This window comes from Mesoplodon densirostris, chromosome 18 (genome assembly GCF_025265405.1).
Source record: "Mesoplodon densirostris isolate mMesDen1 chromosome 18, mMesDen1 primary haplotype, whole genome shotgun sequence".
Taxonomy (NCBI): domain Eukaryota; kingdom Metazoa; phylum Chordata; class Mammalia; order Artiodactyla; family Ziphiidae; genus Mesoplodon; species Mesoplodon densirostris.
The window spans coordinates 27,556,373-27,579,951 of NC_082678.1; the positions used below are offsets into that span (position 1 = coordinate 27,556,373).

Below are 23,579 nucleotides of genomic sequence, written 5' to 3' on the forward strand. Positions count from 1 at the left end.
TCCTAATGAAAGCAGAGATAACACATTGTGAGAGAGATGAAAAGTGACATGCAACACTAACAGTGTGTGTTTTCCTCCAAGGGGCTTTTTTGGATTTCTGCTGCGTAAGAGAAGCTCAGGGAAAGTGAGAGTCAGGTAGATGTGAGGAGGATAAAGTACTGTGGCCAGAGAAAGCAGGGGAGATGCAGAATTAATATTTCCCTTTCTGTGTTCTAGGAGGGCTTTTTCGGGAGAAGGCGGCCACTTTGGCTTAGGGGTATGTATAGGCCTCTCAGCGCCACACGCAAGGAACACATGACCCAAAAGCTACACGACAGGGAGTCTTCTGCTGAGGATGAGATATTTCTGCATCCCAGCAGGAGGCCCAAACTCGTCATCCAGAGCTCACTGAGGAGGCTGAATCTTTACTTCATCAAGAGGCCCCTGCTCAGCATCCACAGACCCCTGAGGACGTTGAATCTTTTTCACCCCAGGCAGAGGCCCAGGCTCAGCATGCAGAGCCCACTGTGGAGGTAGAACCACCTCCACTTCCGCAGGAGGCTCCATCTCAGCCTTCAGAGGCCCCTGAGGAACTAGAAACTTCAAGTCCTCAGGAGGCCCTCGCCCGGCCTTTGGAGACACTTAAGGAGGTTGTAGTTTGACCATGTGTTCATCATGGGGTAAATGAAGCTCAGCAGTCACACTTGTACAAGGTCACTGTTAAATCTCTGGCTCTGGCACTTCCCATAAATCCACAGGTCACTAAAGAGGTTGAACCTTCTCCAGTCCAGCAGAAGACCCCACCTCAGCCTCCAGAGCTCCTTAAGGAAGTTGTAGCTCAGTCTCCATTGTATCCCGAGGTGACAGTTCCAGCACAGAGCAGGATCATGCTGAGCATCCAACATCCCCCAGGATCAAGAGCAGTGGTTCTCAACCAGGGTGAGTTTGCACACAGGTGACACTTGGTAGTGTCTGGCGACAGTTTTGCTTGTCAGAACTGTATACGCTACTGGCATCTAGTGGACAGAGACCAGAGATGCTACTAAACATCCAACAGTGTACAGGGGAGCCTCCCACAGCAAAGAATTATCCAGCCCAAACTGTCAATAGTGCTGCCTAGCTAGAGAAATAAAGATCACTTAACACAAGTATTTAATGAGCATTTAGTATTTTGTATCTAATGCACCACATATATAATCATGAAAGTATAAATCATAATATCTCCCACAGTGAGATTTCTTTAGTGTATGGAGGGAGTAGTGATGTTACGTTTCATCATATATAAATGAGAATTATTGCCAATGGATAAATGTTCTGAAAGAATATCTGTTTTTCTAATTCTTTTGCTCGTGTCTTTTTTTGTAGAAATCTTGGTTGCAATTTACTCACAGAACTGAGCTTTGGAACGTTTCAGGCCTGGCATGGAATGCAGTTTTTACACAAGATGTAAGTGAAATAGAAGATGAATACATGTAAACAACTGTGTGTAAAAACAATCATGCAGTTATTGGTTAGCTGGGTGTAAGTAAGCCCAGTATGAATTCTGGAAAGTATGTCTTGAGAGCCATTTATTATTTTTTTTCAAATGAGGAAACTAAGGTACAAAGAGGCCAAGAGACTTGTTTAACTCATATATATGAAAGGCTCTGCTTTCCATAGTACTGATCTTTGGCATGGTCAATTAAAGGCACCAAACAAAAACACTCAGATTAGCATTGTCATGGAATCCCACGGATGCCTCTCCAATATGAGAATGGTCCAGGAACTTCCACTTTTGAATTTCACTTTGATTCCTTTTCATGTGCAAAGTTCCTAACTGCTTAAAATGTATGCAACACAGAGCTGCAGAGAACTAAGTTGAGCAGGGTGTGGTTCAGTGGGTGTGGGTGCTTCCCCAACCATCATTAGCTCTTTTAAATGGTAAAGCAGAAAGAATTCCTGAACACCCACCACAGGGCTCTCCCAGCCACCCAGAACATTATTTTTCAAAAAAGCATATATTGCTGAAGTGAATTATCGGTGGCCAATAGGAACCTTTGAGGTATGGAAAAAGACGTTGTTTGTGTTCAGCTGTAGTGTGAAAAATATAAAGAAAAGACTTTGCTGTGGCCTAATTCAATATGTTTTCTTTGCTGACTACTCTTCAATAAGAAGTGTGGGTTTTCCACCCCTTCAGCTCAAAACTTCTCTGATTTCTCATGGCACAAGGAAATGATAGTGGGTACGTTCAGTGGCCCGAAGGCGATTTTAGACTCAAGGGAAAGAGCTCTTGTACACCTGGCTTTGGAAAAGACTCTCTTACCTGTCTTGTGGTTCAGAAATCCAGTTTCACACAGTTCCCACATTTTGGGTTAATGAAGGTGTTGAGGCTGTGTCTGGAGCTGGGTTAACAATTCCTGCAGATGCCTATCTTTAGCGGCCTCCTTCCTTTCCCTTGTTAGTTTGCTGACGCCTACCTTGGGGAGAGAGCACCGAGGGTCGGTTTTTCTTCTGTTAGCACACTGGAGAGCAGGCTCGTGAGGTCCCTTCCCCAGGAGGTTTTAGTAGCGTCAGTACAACGTCTGAAACTCACCACCTTTCCTAAACATCCCAGAACACCAAGAGTTCCTTATAAGAATCAGAGTTTCACTATAGTTATGTAGGCAACACAGGACAATACATTGTGGAAATAAATAAATAAATCACAGTTTAAAAATTAATGAATTCATTCCAAAACATTCACTGAGTGCCTTGCCCACTGTCTGTGAACACTCTACTAAGTGCTGGGGATACAAAGACGCATAGGGCAGGGACTTTGTCCCCAAGAAGCTTTCATACTGGAAGGAGAAATATGGATGTTGATGGGAAAACATATATGAGAGCCATTCTAGCATCTATGCAGCAGGGTAACAAGGTGAGGGAGGGGGGTGATGAAGTAGAAAACGGGTGGTAGGTTAGAAAAGATTTGTAATGGAAGAGGCACCAACTTGTTCCTTTGGAATTTGCGCTCCTCTTAAATGACAGAAAAAGGTAGTGAAAGAATCAGAACTACCTGGTGTTGTAAATAAATTAGTACTGTACTCCGAAGACTCATTCACAGTTACTTTCAAAAGACTGTCACAGTATAGTAAGTCTTTGTTTTGGACTAAGTCTTTCTAATAGACAAAGCTAAGTTGCTTTAGGAAACATTTGCCATGGTGAGATACAAACTGTATTGCATCTCTTACCAAAGGCAAGCCACCAAGGGAAGATGCCACCCTCGAGTTAAATCATTTTACTACCTATAATGACATATTACTGGGGTGTTTATAAGTTGCTTGCATTAAATAAGTTTGGAAAAGGGCCCCAGCTGAGGTGGATTTATCCTGAATTCAATGAACCTTAGGCTTCAGGGCTCCTCACTTGCATAGGTCCCTTCCAAGGTCTTGAGAGGGGTCCTAGCGATTTTTCTATTTATAACTTTGCCTGTTTTTATTAGCTAGGATTTCCAAAGTAGATGAGGTTCAGGCCCCACAAATCCTTGATTCATCACCGGGTGTCAGGTAATTATAAGTCAGTAGGTTTCTTGAATGAAGCCTCTATGTTATTGAGAAATATCAGGTGAAGTGGTTAGCAGTGTGGTAGTCTATTTTAAATCCGAAATCTACCTCAAAGATGAGCCAAGAGCTTATTAATAAAGTACCACTTTTTGAATGGTGGTAGTCATCATATCTCTTTCAGATAAAATCAGGAATGAAATATACTATGGAAAACCGGCAGTGGTTGATAATCCTAAATGTTAAGTATGCTTTTCTTCTCTGACTGTAAAGTGTTTCTCCTTCATTCACCTATGCAGGTCCAGACTGATGGCTTATGTTTAAAAATTCTTTTAGTCACTTCATTGGATCTAACAATACAAGCTCCATGATTTTAGAAACTGAAGGACTCTACAATGTAGAAAGGCTATATAACTTAAGCAGACAGAGCACATTCACATGCTGGCTTGTCCGTGGTACATCAATATCGTACCAAGAACATAAATACGAAGAGAGAATAAGAGGAAAATCAAAGCCTTATCCCTATTGAATTATTTACCCCATTGTTGAGAATATCAGTGTGGGAGGTGTGTCCACACTATGAAGGCAAATTGAGCTGCGGTCACAGAGCCGCCCTAATGCTCCCCCAGTCAGCTAGCATTGGTTTCCTTTACATAGCTATGTACACACAAAAGCTTACACACTTGAGGGTGTTGTCCTCACTTTTTGCTATGTACTAGAATCCTGGCAGCTTCTCAGATTTAGAAAGGCATAAACACTAAAAGCAAAAATAACTTGGGTCTGCCCTTTGGGGTGATTCAGGGTGGCTGTTTTATTTGTAATAGTTCAAAATTTTGAGATTGTCACACCTAGCAACTACTACACTTTTCTTCTCCCCACTGCATCTTATTCTTCCCACCTGTAGTATTTTCTCCCATTCTATATGTTTATTCACTTTCTTGATAGTGTCCTTTGAAGCGCAAACTTTTTAGTTTTTATAAAATCCAATTCATCTATTTTTCCTTTGGTTGTTTGTGCTTCTGGTATCATATCTAAGAAACTGTTGTCTAAAGCAAGGTCATAAAGATTTACTCCTGTGTTTTCTTCTAAGAGTTTTATAGTCTTAGCTCTTACGTTTGGATATTTGATCCATTTGGAGTTAATTTTCATATACGGTGTGAAGCTTCATTATTTTGTGTGTGGATGTACAGTTGTCCCAGCATCATTTGAAAAGACTGTTCTTTCCACGTTGAATTGTTTTGGCACCCTTGTTGAAAATCAATAGACCATAAATATGAGGGTTTATTGCTATCTTGTCAATTCTGTTCCATTGATTTACATGTCTGTTCTTATTCCAGTACCACACTGTGATTGCAGTAGCTTTGAACTGAGTTTTGAAACCAGGATGTGTGAGTCCTCCCACTTTGTTCTTTACCGACATTGTTTTGGTTATTCTGTTTCCTTGAATTGCCATAGGAATTTTAGAAACAGCTTGGCAATTTCTGGAAAGAAGTCAGCTGGGATTTTGATAGGAATTGCAATGGAACCATAGGTCGATTTGGGAAGTAGTGAAATTTTCATAAGATTATCTTCCAGTCCATGAATCCAGCAGGTCTTTATACTTATTTAGATCTTCTTCAATTTCTTTCAACAGTTTTGTACTTTTCAGTGTGAATCTTGCACTTACTTGGTAAAATTTTCCCCTAAGTATTATATTTGTTTTTTTTTTTTTTTTTTGCGGTACGCGGGCCTCTCACTGTTGGGGCCTCTCCCGTTGTGGAGCACAGGCTCCGGACGTGCAGGCTCAGCGGCCATGGCTCACGGGCCCAGCCGCTCCGCGGCATGTGGGATCTTCCCAGACCAGGGCACGAACCTGTGTCCCCTGCATCGGCAGGCGGACTCTCAACCACTGTGCCACCAGGGAAGCCCTATATTTGTTTTGATGCTGTTCCACATGGAATTGTTTTCCAAATTCCATTTTTCGATTACTCATTGCTGGTGTGTAAAAATAATATTGATCTTATATCCTACAACCTTGCTGAACTCATTTATTAATGCTAACAGTTATTCTCCTAGATGCCCAGGAATATGTCTTGTGGTCTTCCAGTTTCCCAGGAATACATTGGAATATTTCAAAGTGTCTGTGCACACCTCATTCCTCAGCTTTTCTTTTAAAGCTTTGCGGTTGGGTTGTTTTTTGCCCCAAACTGTTATCCATTGCCTCATGCCACCGCCATGTTAAAATATTTGCTTGAAAATGTTTTCCAGAAATGCCACCTGAGCAGAGGCTTTTCTCACTAGACAGCCCTCAGTCAGGTCAAAGGCAAGCCTTTCAAGTGAGGTCTTCCAGGGGACCACCAGACATGTAAAACAATGACAGTTCTTTGGGAATGAGGCTTTGAAGGACCTCTCAGTCCATGCTGCTCGTTCTGGTACCAGGGATGTGGGCTGTTTTTCAAGGCTACCACTGGCATGGAGACCAAAGGTCGAGGGCAAGTTAAAGCAACACAGATCTCATTGTTCTTACAGAAATTAATTTGTTTTCCTTGAATAAATTGCTCCCCCATTTACTGCCAGCATGTTGGTTAAATGTCCAGAGTTCAGAAGAAGTTGATTCTGACCATTTTTGCCAGTTTTGTTGTTGTTGTTATTGTTGCTTCTATGCAGGGATGAATTTTCAGATGTCCTTCCTCCATCATTTTTACTGATTTTCCTGCAACTTTTTAAAAAAATCTATAAAGTCTCAATGGCCATAGGCTAATTAAATATTTATCACAAGAGATGATTAAGGAAAAAATAAATAAAAAGAGAAATAAATAAATAAATAAATAAAAAGAGAAAATATAATTCTCATAGAGGCTTTCCCAGATGGGTAGATGAAGTTTGAAAAGGTATTTCTATATTTAGTGCTGTCAAAATTAAGGTTAAAGTAACAGATGTTTCAAAAAAAAACAACCCTTTTTTTTTCATTCAGGTTAAACACAGGCTTTAGAGTCAGAACTGAGTTCAAATTCCAGCTCTGCTTCTTACGAGCTTGATGACTTAAGACAAGTTATGTAACTTCTCTGTGCCTCAGTTTCCTCATTTGTACAATTGTGTAATATATATATCACATAAGGTTACTGTGAGGATGAAATGTTAAATGCTGATCACATATGCATGGCAACCCAAAAGATATTAGTTTTGATAATTATCTTTATAATATTCTGCAAAAGTACACTAATAATTCTTGAGTAGAGTTAACCTTAAGTCAGCTATTCTCTTCTTTCTTCCTGTTTCTTTTCTGTTTTTTTTTCCCCCTTATTTGTTTTAAAGAACTAAGGGGAAAAAAAAGGAAGAAAGAAAGAACTATGAAGAAAATCTATTCCAACATTTTGGAATAAAATTTTGTTCCCCAAAATTAATTTGTTTATTTTATTGATATATAAACAAAATGTTATTTATTTATTCAGCAAACATTTATTAAATGCCTAGTAAATACTAGGCACTATGTCAGGCACAGGAATAATAATGACAATAAAGTGTGGTCTCTGCTCTCAAGTTGCTGACAATCTAGGAGAGTGACAAATAAACAGTTGATTACATACACAGTAACAAAAGCTATGGCACAAGAATACACACGGGACTATGTGATGGGAGTATGGCTTTCACCAGTTCCTCTTGGATTTCTCTCTTCTTTGGCTCCAGAACCAAGGAATTAGCCTTATTTTTCTCTTTAGCTGGGTAGTTTAAATCATGAAATTTTTCAAACTTTGTAGAGATGAAAGAAAAACACCTTGAATTATGGAGGACACTAGAAATAGTACTTTTTTTACAGAGCAAGGGCTTCCTACCAGCATAGTCACTTCGAGGGTTTTTAACGTGAAAAGTACTTTGGCATATTTTTTCTTTGCTAGCCACTTTTTTTCTATTTTATTGTTTGTTTGTTTGTTTCTCTTCTCCACTTTGTCATCTAGAGACCTGGGTAGTTCCCAGTGAAAGAGTGTTTTACAGATTCTAACGGTGATTTATAGGTAAAGACAGAAAATAATTTTTTTAACCTTCAAGTTCCATACCAAAAAAAATGAATATAAACTTTCATGGAAGTAATTGAAAATGCAGATAATTTTAATTCCATTCCATTTTTCAGAATTCTCAATCGTAATCCTTTGCCAACAGTTGAAGATTCTTGTCTTTTTAAAGTGCCAGCATTAAACTCTTTGTAAGTATTGTAAGAGTTTCATGGCTCATGAGATAATTTCTGCTCCTTTTTACTTTCGTCAAAACTTGAGTACTTTGGCTAAACAGTCATAATTTAGATTTTAACTGGGTTATTGAAAATAAGAGTTATTGGCAAAGAAAAGGATTAAGAAAGAATATATATGGGTAAGAGAGCCAGCAGAGGATGAGAACAGTGTTGAAGAACACATATAGATATGGAACATGAAGATGCATATAGGAATAGTATTTATCCAAGAAAGCAAAAAGGAATAAGGGGTACATTATTTTTTTTAAAAAAAAGAGTGATCAAAAGAGGTAGATGCAATTGAAAATGAGAAGTGAGGATCATAGAAAATGATTGTACTGTTCAGCACCAAGGTCATTAATTTGATGATGCAAATTTAAATTTCTTCCAAAAGAGCTCTTTGGCATTATCATCTATGGCAAGTAAGAAGCCAAAGTGGAAGTAATCACATGTTAAGTATCTTCTTCAGTTTAGAAATTTTGTCTTTGGGTTTTATATCATGCATGTTTGGGCTTCTCCTTCAGAGACATGGGAACAGCACAAGTGTCACTTACCGCAATGGAAAGCATCCTCATGATGACCCTTGAATTGGAAACACTGTAAGTTGATTTTTCTTACATTGATTTTCACTCAATTGTACTTTTAGGTTTGTTTGATTATCTTCTTAAGTCAGGTTTATTTATGTATAATTTTCGTTTAACAAAATTCACTCTTTTTAAATATACAGTGTGATGTGTTTTGACAAACGTATAGTTCTGTAGCCACCACCACATTTGAGGTAAAGAAAACTTCTGCACTCCCAAAAGACCCCCCATGTCCCTCTGTAGTCAATGCATCCTCCTGTCACTACCAGCCCCTGGCAACCACCAATCTGATTTTTGTCCGTATAATGTTGCCTTTTCCAGAATATTTGATAAATGAAATCATGTGGTATGTAGCTTTTTGTTTTTGGCTTCTTTCACTTAGCCAGTCTCTTTGGAGATTCATCTGGTTTGTTGCACCTGTCAGTAGCTCATTCCTTTTGAGCGCTGAGCAGTATTCTAGTTGTGTGGATACACAGTTTGTTTACGCATTCATCGTTCGATGCACATTTGAGTTTCTTCTTGTTTTTTGGCTATTATGAACAAAGCCTCTGAAAACACTCACATGTGTGTGTGAATATATGTCTTGTGTGAGCATATGTTTTCATTTATTTGGGGTAAAATACCTCAGGGTGGGATTGCTTCATCATATGCTAAGTGCCTATTGAACTTTTTAAGAAACTGCTGAACCGTTTTCTAAAGTGCCTGTGCCATGTTGCTTTCCCACAAGCAGTCTATGAGAGTTGCAGATGCTCTACATCTTCACCTGATCCTTATATGTGTTTTTTAAAAACATTTTCGCCTTTCTAGTAGGTGTGTAGATGAATCTCGTGGGTTTTGCCACATTTTGCATTTCTGTAATAGCTGATGATGTTGAGTGTCTATTCATGTGCAAATATCCTTTTAAATGAAGTGTCTGTTCAAATCCATTTTTTAATTGGATATTTATATTGAGAATTAAGAGTGCTTTATATAAAAAGCAACGGAAAAAGTCCTTGCTCTCAGATATGTGTTTAGTAAATATCTTCTCCCAGATTGTGACTTATCTTCATTATATTAAAGTGTCTCTGAAAGCTAGAAGTGTTAAATTTTTGATGAACTCTAATTTAGCAATTTTTCTTAATTTTTCATATTTATTTAATTAATTTATTTGGTTGTGCTGGGTCTTAGTTGCAGCAGATGGGCCCCTTAGTTGCGGCTCATGGGCTTCTTAGATCTGGCATGCGAACTCATAGTTGAGGCATGCATGTGGGACCTAGATCCCTGACCAGGGATCGAACCCGGGCCCCCAGCATTGGGAACTTGGAGTCTTAACCACCAGGGAAGTCCCTTAGCAATTTTTCTTAAATGCTTTCTGCTTTTTTGTGTCTTAATCTAAGAAATCTTTCTCTGAGACCCCACTGTCTAACCCCAAATCACAAAGATTTTCTCCTACGTTTTCTTCCAGACGTTGTATAGCTACATTTAGGTCTATGATTCATTTTAAGTTAATTTTCATATACGTTGTGAGGGAAGGGTCAAGTTTTATTTTTTTGCGGTTTAAAAAACTATTTCTGTAGGACCCTATTGTGACAGTTTATTACACAACCTACTGCACCTTAAATTGTGCCATCCCCCCTCCAATATGGCAAGCTAATAGAAACTTTTTGTTACGCCAAGGCTAGTTGAGGGGATTGCGTGAGATTAGTATGCGGAAACGGCCCTGCATTTAGCAGTCTCTTCCAACCGTCTTTGTCAGGTCACCTGACAAATGACTGTCTTCACTGTGCCGTCACGCATTGGTCACTGCTCTAGCCTCATCTTCCTCAGTGTCCCACACCATCTGCCACAATTGCGATCCCTCTCTTGTCAGCTAGATGCCCTCCTCTCTGGATATTAAAAACTATTTCCCTGTGTAACCACGATACTGTTAATACACAGTATTGAAGAAATTAAATTCCTACACAATCATATTACCTAATAAAGTGTTGCTATTCAAATTTCCCCAATTGTCTCTCTTATCTAATATCATTTCTTTTAACAGCTTTTTGAGGTATAATTGACATGCAATAATCTGTGTTCACACACACACATACATACACACCATGAAGACATCACGAAACTCAAAATGTCCATCACCTCAGAAAGTTTCTTAATGTCTCTTTGTAATTCTTCCTTCCCATCGTTCCTTGCACTTCCCAATCGCCATGCAACCATTGATCTGCTTTCTGTTTGCATTTTCTAGAATTTTATGTAAATGGAATCATACAGTGTATACTTTTTTCTAACTGGCTTCTAACCCAGCATGATTATTTTAATCTTCATCCATATTGTTGTATATATCAGTAATTCATTTCTGTTTATTGCTGAATAGCATTCCTTTATATGGATGTACCACCATTTATGTATTGACCATTGATGGACATTTGAGTTGTTTGAGTCTTTGTCTATTACAGATAAAGTTGCTATGAATATTTGTGTACAAGTCTTGTATGGATGTCTACTTCCATTTCTCCTGGGTAAATGCCTGCCTGTAGAATGGCTGCATCATTGGTAAGTGTATGTTTAAGTTTTTAAAAAATACCCATTTTCCATAGTGGTTTGATCATTTTACATCTCTACCAGCAGTGTACGAGAGCTGCATTTTCTTCACGTTGCGGCCAACATTTGCTATGCTCAGTATTTTTAATTTTAGGTAGTTTAATAGGTGTGTAGTTGTATCTCACTGTAGCATCCCTAATGATTAATCATGTCAAACATCTTTTCATATGCTTATTTTCCATCTGTATATCTTTGAATCTTTTAGCTATATTTTTCTGGAGTTTTGAGAGTTCTTTCTATATTCTGGAAATTAGTCCTTTATCCAATAGGTAAGTTGCTAGGTATTTTCTCCCATTCTGTGACTCATCTTTTCGTTCACTCAGGAGTGTCTTTTGCAGGGCAGAAATTCTTAATTTCGATGGTGTCTAATTTATCTATTTTTTTCTTTTATGCATTATGCTTTTGGTGTTGTATCTAAGAAATCTTGCCAAACTCAAGGTCATAAAATTTTTCACCTGTTTTGTTCTAGACGTTTTATAGTTTTATGTTTTACATTTAGATCTTTGAACCAATTTGAGTTCACTTCTGTATATGGTTTAGATCAAGTTCATTTTTTTTTTTTCTTTTTGCACCTGGATATTCAGTTGTTCCAGCGTCATTTGTTGAAAAGACTATCATTTCTCCACTGAAATGCCTTTGAACCTGAAAGTCAGTTCTCCACATCTCTCTACTTCAGAACTTTGTATTCTGTTCCTTTGGTCTTTTTGTCTATCTTTACACTACTATCACAATGTCTTGAAGGTGTAGCTTCATAATCCTTGAAATCAGTTACTGTTAGTTCTTCAACTTTGTTCTTTCGCAAAGTTGTTTTAGTTATTCTAAATTTTATTTCCATATGAATTTTAGAATTGGCTTGTCAATGTCTATAGAAAAGCCTACTGGGGTTTTTGATGTATAAATCGATTTGGGGAGAATTGATGTCTCAACAATATTGAATCTTCTGATCCATGAATACTTTATATCTCTCCATTTATTTAGGTCTTTCTTAATTTCCCCCGGCAACATTTTACAGTTTTCAGTGTGCAAGTCTTTTGTCAGATTTATTCTAAGTATTTTATATGTTGGATTCTTTTATAAGTAGCATTTTAAAACTTTGATCTCTGATTGTTTGTTGAGACAAATTCATCTTTTTGTATGTTGATCTTGTACCCTGCAAACTTGATAGACTCATTTATTAGTTCCAGTAGCATTTTCGTAGCTTCTATCAGGTTTTCGACATAATCATGTTATCTGCAAATAAAGATAGTTTTACTTCTTCCTTTCCATTCTGAATGTGTCTTTTCTTTTTGTTGCCCTATTGCACTGGCTAGAACCTTCAGTGCCATGTCAAATAGAAGCAATGAGAGCAGATATCCTTGCCTTGTTCCTGATCCTGGTGAGAAAGTACTTTGTCCTTCACCATTAAGTATGATGTTAGGTTTTTTGTAGAAGTCATTTATCAAGTTGAGGAAGTCTCCTTCCATTCCTAGTCTACTGAGGGCTGTTTTTTTTTCTTTAATCAGGAATGTATGTTAGATGTTTTCATTCTTTTCCTGCATCTATTGCAGTGATTATATGATTTTTCCCTTCTTTTCTTAATTTGTTTATTTATTTTTGGTTGAATTGGGTCTTCATTGTTGTATGTATCCAGTATTCTTAATCTTTTATGTAGATCCATATTCCAATCTGGTGTCATTTTCCTTCTGCTTAAAAATACTTCTTTTAACATTTCTTATTGTGAAAGTCTACCAGTAATGAATTCTTTCAGCTTCTGTTTGTCTGAGATAGTCTTTATTTTGCTTTTGTTTTGACAGATGTGGGTATAAAATTCTAGCTTGATAGAATTCAATTCACTACTTTAAAGATGTTATTCCACTGAGTTCTCGTTTACGATTTTTCAAGCATGAATTCTGCTGTCATTGTTATCTTTGTTCCTCTGCATGTAGTGTATAATTTTTTCCTCTGGCTCCTTTTAAATTCTTCTCTTTATTGCTGGTTTTGAGCAATTCGATTATTTTTTGTGCCTTGGTGTAGTTTTGTCCATGTTTCTTCTGCTGAAAGTTCATTGGTCTTCTTGACTTTGAGGGTTTATAGTGTTTACCAATTTGGAAAAATTTTGGCTATTATTTCTTCAAATTTTTATATTTCTCCTCTCCTTCATGGACTCTAAGTACACATGTATTAGGCCACTTGAAGTTGTTGCACAAGTCACTGAGGCTCTATTCATTTTGTTGTTGTTTTGTTACTCCTTTTGTTTCATTTTGGATAGTTTCTGTTGCTATGCCTTAATGTTCACTGACCTTCTGCCGTGTCTAATTAGCCTTTAACCTCCTGCAATATCTTTTTCATTTAGACATTGTTTTTAATCTCTAGAAGCTCAATTTAGGTCTGTTTTACATTTTCCATGCCTACACTTAACATTTTCAGTGTTTAGTCTGGGTGTTTTAACATATGAAATACAGTTATAACAACTTTTCTTCATGTATAATAACCTTTTAAAAGTTCTTTTCTGCCAATTCTAACATCTGTATAGATTATGGGTTATTGTTGATTGATTGCCTTTTCTCCTCAGTATGGGTCATATTTTCCTACTTCTTTGCATGCTTGCATGCAATTTTTCATATGATCCCAGATATTGTGAGTTTTAGTTTATTGTGTGCTATGTATATTTATATTCCTGTAAAATGCCTGGGCTTTGTTTTGGGTGAAATTAGGTTACTCAAAACAATTGTATTCTTTTAGGTCTAGCTTTTAAGGTTCGTTGGGTAGGAGTCCAAGTAGCCTTTAGTCTGGAGCTCATTATTTGCAACTACTGAGACAAGTCCTTTCTGAGTATCATGAGGTTTTCCAGTCTGACTTGTAGGAACAGGTACTATTCCTACAACCCTGTGTGATATCCAGTTGTTCTTCTTATTAATCCTTTCATGTGGTTCTTTTCCTGGCATCAAGTTATTCCTCACACAAATGTATTGACCCATACTTTGTTGAATTCTCAAGAGATCCCTCTGCATATCTCCAGAGTTCTTTGTCTGTGCACTTCTTTTCTCTCTGATACTCTGCTTTGTGAACTCTAGTTACCTTGGTTTTCCCAGACCCTTATCTCCATTTTGTCTGTCAGGGAGCCCACTAGTCTCTGTCTGGACTTCTCTTCCCTGTACCATGACGTGGATACTCTCTCAGAGAAGTAAGGGCAATTATAGGGATCACTTCATTTATTTCCCATCTCCTCGGGAATCACTGAAATGTATTGCCTGAGGTTCAGTTTCTTGAAAACTGTTGTTTCATTATGTTCCATCTGATTTTTTCCTTGTTTCAGGTGGGAGGTTAAGTTGGCCCTTGTACTTCATCTTGGCCAGAAGCCAATAACATTCTTTAAGTCTGTTTTGTTTTGATACAGGATCCAATTAAAGATTAGGCATTGCATGTCATGTCTGTGTTTCCGTTAATCTAGAATTTTTCCCTACTATTTTTTTTTTTTGGTCTTTTATGACATTGGCTTTTTTGAAGAGTCTAAGCCAGTTGTCTTGTAAATTGCCCCACAACCTGTATTTTTCTGTTTCCTCATTAGATTCGAAGTAAACATTTTGGGGAAGAATACTATATAGGTGATGTATTCTTCATACTTCATCACTTGAGGTGGCCCAGTGCTAAGTTTGATCACTTGGTTAAGGTGGTCTATTCCATATCTCTCCATTGTAAAGTTATTTTTCCCCTTGGTAATTGATAAATAATATGTGGGGTGATCCTTGGGATCAGTGAAGATCCTACTTTCAAACAACTCTTCACCCAACTGTGCATCAATGATAATCCTTGTCTGAATCGATTATTACATTGATAGTTGCAAAATAACACTTTCCTAATTCTATCCTTCCTTTTGCATTTATTAGCTGACATTATTCTATAAAGAAGAGCTCCCCCACTTTTCATTTGGAGTATCATTATGAACTCATGTGCTTTTTTTTCAATTAACTACGTTATACCTTATTATAATGATAATGTTATTCTTTGGAATGTTCCTTTTGTCCAGATTTGGTCAATGCGATCTCTGTTATTGTTTAGCCACATGATGCTTTTTTATTACTAGAATAATTTCTAATATATTACTCCTCACAAATAGGAACTGAGAAAGTGACTCCAGAATGTGCGGTCTTCTTCATACTCTTCTTAGAAGTCTGCCTTCTTCCTGTGTACTCTCAACCCAAAGTGAGTCTTTCGGGTTGGAAGGAGATACTTCTGAATTAAACGACAGATCAATGTCACCCAATTCTAATCGCTATTCTCTTTTTTCTAGGCATATCATACCTACTGCCATCCTAATCCTTCTGTTGGGCACCTCTCTCCTCCTCTATATTTATTTCCCACAGTCAAGGGCAGCAATTGGGCAACAGGCCCCTATCCAGTTCTATAGTCCATATGCCCCAAGAACTCCTTTTTGCACTGGTCTGTGGTGGCCTTGGCCTACCTCTTCTACCTACTCAGGTAACTCTTTTACCACGAATTTAATTACCTGTGTTTCCATTTATAGGATCTTACCCAGCCGTAGGGCCTGCTGCCTCTGCCAATTTAAAAATACTATTGAGGTTGTCTGTGAGACAGTCAAGCTGCGTTGTGACAGTGCACGCCTGAGGGACGTCACACGTTGTGGTGAGTCTCAATTGCGGGATAATACATTTTTAATTTTTAATTTAATTTTTTATTTTTAATCAAGGATGGTACATTTTAAAACTAATGATGTAATTACATTATTTTAATACATTCATTTAGAGTTCCAGCTCCCTAAATTTCTAAGAATTACCCCCTTGCTAAAAATCAGATTCTTGGTTACATTATTAAGCTAAGAAGAGCTCAGTTACATTATTAGCTTCATAATGTAACTGATCTGCATATGTAAAGGAACCAGAGAAAGGAATGGAAGGGGGAAGGGAATTCACATTAATGGCCACATATCCTATGCTGCCCTCTCTGCAAATGACAACTTATTCACATAGTACATCACAGTTTGTAAACTGATTTTATATACATTAGGTCTCAAGTACCCTTTGTCTTATAAGACAGGTGTAAATATATTTTTGTTTATTTGGTTTGTTTCTGCAATTTTATAAAGAGTGCAAGTGATGCTGTTTTATGTCCTATCTGGAGCCTGAGAGTTTCTGGTTCCATAACCAGAAGCTGCTACCAAGCCCTTCTAATGCATGGGAGAGCTAGTTATTTCTTTGACTGTCCAGCTCTGAACTTGCTCTGAATCGCAAGTTTTTCTATCCACAAAACACTCAGGGGCTTTCAACGATTTTTCTATATATTAGATTTATGGGCACTAACTTGATGACTTCCAAAATGTGCTTTCATGCCCAGGTAGCTTGAATACAGGTCTCTTTCAGTGATCTAGAGCACATCATAAATAATAACACTTTGCCACTTATATAAAGACAATATTGCTGATTTTTCAACACAGTTTTTTTTTTTTTCCTTTGGCCACCAAGCTGGTGGGATCTTAGTTCCCCCAGCAGGGATTGAACCCGGGCCACAGCAGGGAAAGTGCTGGGTCCTAACCACTAGACCACCTGGGAACTCCCCCAAACATTTTTTTTACTAATTATATTATTCCCTTCTCCCCCAGAAGTGGGCAGAAAAAGCATTTTTAATCTCCTTTTACAGGTGAGGAAAAACAAGATCAGCAGTGTTAAGTGCTATGACCCTAGGGCCCCGATCTCCTGTCCCCAGTTTGGGGCTCTCTGCTAGCCTCTGCTCCTCCTTTCTCATGACCCTTCCCTCCTCCTTTGACCCTCACCAAAAATACTTTTAATCCTTTTGGGAGACAAGCCCAGCTACACAATGGTACACATTACCTTCACACAGTCAGAAGATTTGGATGGTTCCCCAAGTAGAGCTGGAAATATTAGAAGTAAAATGAATTGAAAGCAAAGTAGCCATCTGACAGAAGTTGCTTTTTCCCGTCTACATTTTAGGGCCTCAAGTATTATTCCATCGATTTGTTGAACATTCCACATGGGCATACAATCTGGCAAATCTCTTAACTTATACCCGAGCTCCCTGCCCAAATTTTAGCAAAGAGCCAGGGCGGACATAGTGTTTTTTTCTGTATAGAGGCTTCTGTTACGGGGACTGGGATATATAGAAGCAGGGACTAAGCAAAGGACTCAGTGGGTAGTTGGAGAAGGACACGTCCAGATGACGACCTGTTAGCGGCGGTGGTTGTCGTGGAGATCTGTGATAGCAGCAAGAACACAAGCACACTGAAGAGGTGGAGAGAGGAAGCCTCACACTCCTGTGCCTTTGAGGCAGGACAGGATGGGGTATATGAACGTGAGGAGTCACAGTAGATCTGCAGAGAGTCCAGCTGATTAGGGGAATATTTGTCTTCCAGCCTTGGCTTTTCTTGAGTACTGGCCCCTGGGAACCAGTGGAGTAATCCTGAATATAGTTCCTATATTTCACGCTACAGAATTTTCTGAGTAGATAGCCCCTTTTTCAAGAGAGACCTTTTTCACATTTTGTTGTTGCCAGTCATAGGCTTAAGTGTGGGTTTCTTTTTCTCCTAAGTGGCACTCAAACTTTGACTGATTCCTAATTTCTTTGGCTGTGGACTGACAAAAGGCTGTCCCATCAGTCTTCAGTGATCAAAAACAGTCCCTTCTCTTTTGACAGATGAAGAAACATCTATAGAGAATGCAGGAGGATCGTTGATGAAGGTGTTACAAGCCCAGAAGGAGAACAACAGCACCGAGCTGACTATTGAGTCAGAGAGGACGTCCTCACCTAACAGTGCTGTCAGCTTGTCAGGCTTCATGAATGAGCAGCTGGACTTTAATAATAAAAGTGATATTATCAGTACACTAAATTACATACTGCCTTATATCTCAGAGGGAAATCTAGGAGATGTGGAATCAACATTATTACCATTCATTCAACTTCTTTTTTCAAATACACAAGATGGACATATGCCGCTGGGCCTTTTGAAAAACAATACAAGGAGCCCTTCTGTTAAACCTGTACCCAACAATTCAACTAAAAAAAACAAATTGAGGGAACTCCATTCTGTGGAAAATTTGTTAGATGCAGAAACTCAAGAAAAAATTGATGAGGTTAAAAAGGAAGAAAAACCTGCCACGTGTACGCGTTGCAACCTTTTAAGTGCCATGTTTACACGCTACATCTTTCAAAAGAAATTAGAAACTGCCCAACCACAGACAGACAGCCTAGCAAAGATTGAGAGTACAGAGGAAAAGCTGGTGAGAGTGAACAAGGCCCTCAAGGGGCATACAGAAAATGCACCTCAAAGCAGTGGGAGATGAGAGCGTCAGGAGGAAACAGAATGCCCAGCCATCTGTGGCGAACACTGCCAAAGAATGAAAGCTCAGGAGGCCATCCCCAAGAAAGCTGAAACAGCTCCTCATGGTGCAGAGGCCCAGGAAGCTGGTGGGAAAGTCCTCCGATGCAGAGTCTTCATTCATAAAGGAACACAAGGCCGCAGGCTCCTCTCCCCTCAAACCGTACTTCAAGGGCAGGCCTTGTGCCTCCATCCCGCCAAAATCCCCATCTGAGGTTAAAAGAAAATCAAAAGACTTATCCAACGCTATTCATGTTTTCGAAGATGCAAAGGCAAGAGTTAGAAATATTAAGGACTTCGAATTAATCTCACATTCTGGAAAAAAAAAAATACATCTTCCATAAAATTAGGTCTCATCGGGTCCACAGAAAACCCAAAGTTAAAAAGCATCGAGGGGCTTCCCTGGTGGCACAGTGGTTGGGAGTCCGCCTGCCGATGCAGGAGACACGGGTTCGTGTCCTGGTCCGGGAAGATCCCACATGCCGTGGAGCGGCTGGGCCCGTGAGCCATGGCCGCTGAGCCTGTGCCTCCGGAGCCTGTGCTCCGCAACGGGAGAGGCCACAACGGTGAGAGGCCTGTGTACCGCAAAAAGAAACAAAAAGAAAAAAGAAAAAAGGGAGTCGAAAGTTCAGAAAGAAAAGTTCACTTGATAGAGTGATGCTTGCAAGCCCTCCGTTCTCTGTCGTGAGGAGTCTCATAAATTCCCCTCCACGAGAGGCTGTTTCATCTTCAGGAGAAGTGACTTCTCAGGAAAATCCTTTTCCAGAATTATTTTCTCTTTCAGACCCTTCTGCAGAAAACACTACTTCAGAAAACAATACTGCACAAAATGTTTCTGAAGCAATTATTTCTACAGGAAACGCTACTCTGCCAGGAGGAACCGGCCCTGGAAACACTAGCCATAGGAACGTCTCCACTGCACATTCTACTGTCGCTGCAGACAACAGTATGCCAGCTGTTCAACACAGCAACAAAACACAATGGGAGCACCACAACATGGTCACTGAATTATCCTCTAAGCCCACAGGCTTCACTTTCCCAGGGCTCGCATCCCCGGGTGATCAAGTTGAAACTCAGCTAAACCAGCAGCTCTGGTCCCTCATCCCCAACAATGACGTGCAAAGGCTCATTTCTCATGTTATCCAGACTTTGAAAATAGACTGCTCGGACACCCACGTGCAGCTGGCCTGTGCCAACCTCATCTCTAGAACAGGCCTCCTGATGAAGCTTCTCAGCAAGCAGCAAGAAGTAAATGTGTCCAAAGCGGAATGGGATATGGACCAGTGGAAAGCTGACAACTCTATCACTGAGAGCACAGAAGCCCAGAGTGAGCAGAAAGAGCAGGAGTCAAGTGAGGTGAGGATAACCCCTGACACATGGGACTTGGAGTTTTACTCAGTTTAGGACATGCCATTAACGTGCCCAAGCGGGAATACCACGGACTCCTAGTCAGTATCTTATCTTCAGCCATGAAACGGGCTAAGACAGTGATCTCCAACTTTGCTCATTGAGAGAGTGTGTCACTATTCCTAGGGTAGACGCGAAAAGGACATAACACAAGATAAATAAACTGTAGATAAATTGTAGAAGGAAATGCTAATGATAAGACTAATAACATTAAATTTGGCTTGTTCTTATAGAAGCTACTCGCCTGGAAGGATTGGGTTTCATAGTAGTTTAAGAATAGTTAGCTATCGTTTAGAATAGGATGAAGAATCGTAAGTTTTCATCCCTTCTATCTCCTTGTTTTTAAAAATTGTGATATATTTCTTTAGCTCACAAAAGAAGTTCCAGGTTATGACTATAGCAACAAACTCATCTTGGCAGTATCTGTACCTGTAGTAGTGACGATTTGTGTTAGAATTCTCTGTCTCACTGAGGTAAGGACAATAATTAATTCAGATTCAGAACCCAGAAACTGAGAATCAAATCCACCTTTCCACCTGCTACTACTTGATTCTTCCCTTTAGCCATGAGGACTGACATACACTTTGTTCTTTTAATGAAAAGTATATTCCCAGGATGTTTTTTTGTGTGTGTGTGTTTTTTTTTTTTTTTTTTTTTTTGGCTGCGTTGGGTCTCCATTGCGGTGCATGGGCTTCTTACTGAGGTGGCGTCTCTTGTTGTGGAGTACGGGCTGTAGCTGCACGGGCTCAGGAGTTGTGGCACACTGACTTAGTTGCTCCGCAGCATGTGGGACCTCCCCAGGCCAGGGATCGAACCTGTGTGCCCTGTGCTGGCAGGCGGATCCTTAACCATTGCACCACCAGGGAAGTCCCCACAGGATTTTTAAAAGGAACTTCACTCCCAGGAGATCCCTATGGAATTGGATCCATGATAACAAGCTATTGGACTATTTTGACAAGTGAAGTTTATAAGAAGGCCAGAGTTGACATGATAGTAAATTTTCTTCAACTCAAGAAAGTATGCTGATTTGAGGTCCTCACCAGTCACTCTCATTCTACCGTTGATTTCTTTCCTTCTTGGCTGAAGTGATGAGAGATATAGGATCTCCATACTCAAGGAGCTATCAGTCACCCTGGGAGGGCTAAAAGGACATGCCTAAAAGACAAAAGTGTGATCTCGTCAATTCCTCAGGTTTACTTAGCAGCTTTCTTCTCCGGTGTATTAGGAATTGTGTAGATAGGTTCCATTAAAACACTGCAAGTAAAATCTTGCAGCAGGCTACCCTCAAATAGTTATAGTAGCCTATTCCTGGAGCTAGCCTGTTTACCTTTTGTTCAGTTACATAGTGGTTTATTACTTTTCCAGCAGGCAGTTGCTAACATTAAAAGAGTGATTTTAATAGGCTGACAGTCTTGATTCTACCCTACCACTCCACATTACTTTAGTTATCTTTTCTCCTGTAATGGCAGCCCTCCATTCCAGCCAAAGCAGCTCCTCACTATACGCTAGTTACACCATACCCATTCCTACTTTTGTCTGTGCCTTTGTCCATCGAAAATTCCTTTATTTTGCTTTGCCTGTGGAACTCCTATGAATCTCTGAAAAGCCAACTCAAGTTCAGATATCTTTCTCTGTAAAGCCTTCCCTGAATACCCCAGCCCTCCTGATCCTAGTCCTGTGAGGTTTGTCACCATTTCTTAGGGGCCATAGCAAAGCAGTCCCCTCCCCTCAGAACTCACAAAAGTGGTAAGCAGTTTTTTGAAAGGCAGCCCCCCAGGAGAGAACCACCAAGGTCAGCACATCATGGAGCTGAGCAGAGATGTGTAAGGACCAATGGCTTCCTGGCCTATCACACTTGAATCAAACCTGGCATGACGTACTAACTTCTAAAGAGAAATGTGTCTATCTGCAGGAGGGTTGGTCACTAGTGAAAGCATAGAAAAGGTGAGGAGAGACCAACATGGGCAGTGCCCATCCTCACATTGCCCAAGAGTAGAGATGGCACCTTAGGCAGCATAACTGCAGAGTCAGGCCCACTAGCCAGGCTGCCTGTTGAGGAGATGGATGGATCCAGTTACCTCAGGCCTTCCCATTAAATTCTGGACTCGGCTGATTCCTTTTCTAATTCTGTTGTCACCAAGTAGCCTTCGATTCTGTGATTGTGCTTCAGTGTGCCACGGAGGCCTGTCCCCACAGAAGGTAATTCTCTGCTTGTGTAGACACAGATGCCCTGTGTGTAGAACAGATGTATTTCTCATTGTCAAGTAATAATTTGGCATTCTGATGTTTGATCAATCCTGTGATATTGCTAAAGTGAGACTGCCACAACAGGAAGACGTGAGTTCTCGCTTGGTGAGGAAGAGTATGATTTCTGAGCCTAGGAGGCTGGGGACTAGCTTGCTAGTCATTGGCCATTGCCCAGACTGTACCCTCTTACATCTCAGGTGGCATATGGCCTTTGGCATTTTTAGAATTTCTGTAAAGTCCCCTTTTTATTGTTTTTAACTTCTTGCATTTGTTTTGTTTTGTTTTGTTTTGTTTGGGCCTGAGTGATCTTAGTTCCCCAAGTAGGGATTGGACCTGTACCCTCGGCAGTGAAAGCGAGGAGTCCTAACCGTTATTTCCTCTCCCCACATATACGATAAGCTTTTGGAGGACAGGGGCCACGCAGTGTCCTTCCTATGGTAGACAATAATGGTGTTCAACGGAAGAGAGATGAGGCGTTATGTCGATTCCACAGTGAGGAATAATTCAACCGAATATTTATTTGAAGTAGGATAGAGTCCAGCAATAGGCCCCTGTGTTCTTAAGACTTTTGAAATGTCATGTTTTAATATTGCAGTCAGCGGAAGAAAATGAATAAATGGTGACAGAATAGCTGCCTAAGTATTTGGGGGGTAAATAGCAGATCCCCATGTTTCATCTTAAATAAACATATATCCGTAAATGTGAAAAAAGACCACATAAAGGTATTAGAAGAAAATAAAAGCAATATTTCTATAATCTTCTGGTGGGAAAGAGCCTTCAGAGCCTGATGCCACAAGCAGAGCCTTTGATATATTCCACCATCTTGTCTGTGACACCAGCTTAGCACTGATTCATGCCGAGCGTAAGATGAAGAGTTTTCCATATATTGTCTGATTTAAAGCCCACAGTCCTGTGAGGATGATATTACTATCCCTCCCTCATAGATGAAGGAGATCAGTGTAAGGCCCCAGCGGCCAAACCCAAAGCAGAAGGCAGTTTCACCCGACTGCAAAGCTGGTGCTCCCTACTCCACTCTTTTGTCTTGTCTCCTTAGAGACAAAAACACTGGAAATATTCGAAACACTGAAATTCAATGAAAGCCAGTATTTCTTTACCATAAAGAGTTTTTGTTTGTTTGTTTCGAAGTGGTGGGGTTTGGCCATGCTGTGCAGCTTGCAGGATCTTAGTCCCTTGACAAGGGATTGAACCTCGGGCCACAGCAGTGAAAGAGCCACGCCCTAACCAGTGGACCACCAGGGAACTCCCAAGAGTTTTATAAGTCAACAAGAAGCAGACAAACAGTCCAGGGGAAAAGGGGGCAAGGGCTGTGAAGAGTAGGAGGTGTGTTGACAGTCTGCCACCATATCTGCCTGTCGTCTCCTCATGGCTCATGTGGGGTGGGTTTTGTTAGCCAGGCCTTTGTCACCTCGTGACGTAAAAACCATCTCTAATATTTTCTTCAAGTACTTTTATAATCTGTCCAGAATTTGTTGTATTTGTTTGTTCGTGTGGTTGAGGTAGGGGATCTAACTTTTTCCCCCTACATGAAGATCTGATTCTTTTCAAATCTTTCACTGAATGGTTTATTCTTTCTTCCCTGGTCTAATATGCTATCTTCATCTGGATGCTGTTCTGTGATCCAGTTATCTTGTCCTGTACCAGTACTGATATCACACTGCTTAATTCCAGTTGCTCTATAACATATTTTATATCTGGTAGGGCAAGGTCCTACTCTTTGA

The 23,579-nt window shown here is 39.8% G+C and overlaps 1 protein-coding gene across 1 annotated transcript in view; it reads left to right on the plus strand.

Moving 5' to 3' along the window:
- Positions 1-23,579, plus strand: part of LOC132479148 (uncharacterized) — a 138,673-nt gene that overhangs the window by 71,395 nt on the left and 43,699 nt on the right. The window contains 12 exon segments of the mRNA XM_060082728.1: positions 217-256; positions 360-629; positions 738-934; positions 1,345-1,425; positions 7,603-7,674; positions 8,223-8,297; positions 15,364-15,482; positions 17,505-18,108; positions 18,110-18,506; positions 18,508-18,564; positions 18,796-19,542; positions 19,962-20,066. Of these exon segments, the coding sequence (XP_059938711.1) occupies positions 217-256; positions 360-629; positions 738-934; positions 1,345-1,425; positions 7,603-7,674; positions 8,223-8,297; positions 15,364-15,482; positions 17,505-18,108; positions 18,110-18,506; positions 18,508-18,564; positions 18,796-19,542; positions 19,962-20,066 (2,764 nt within the window).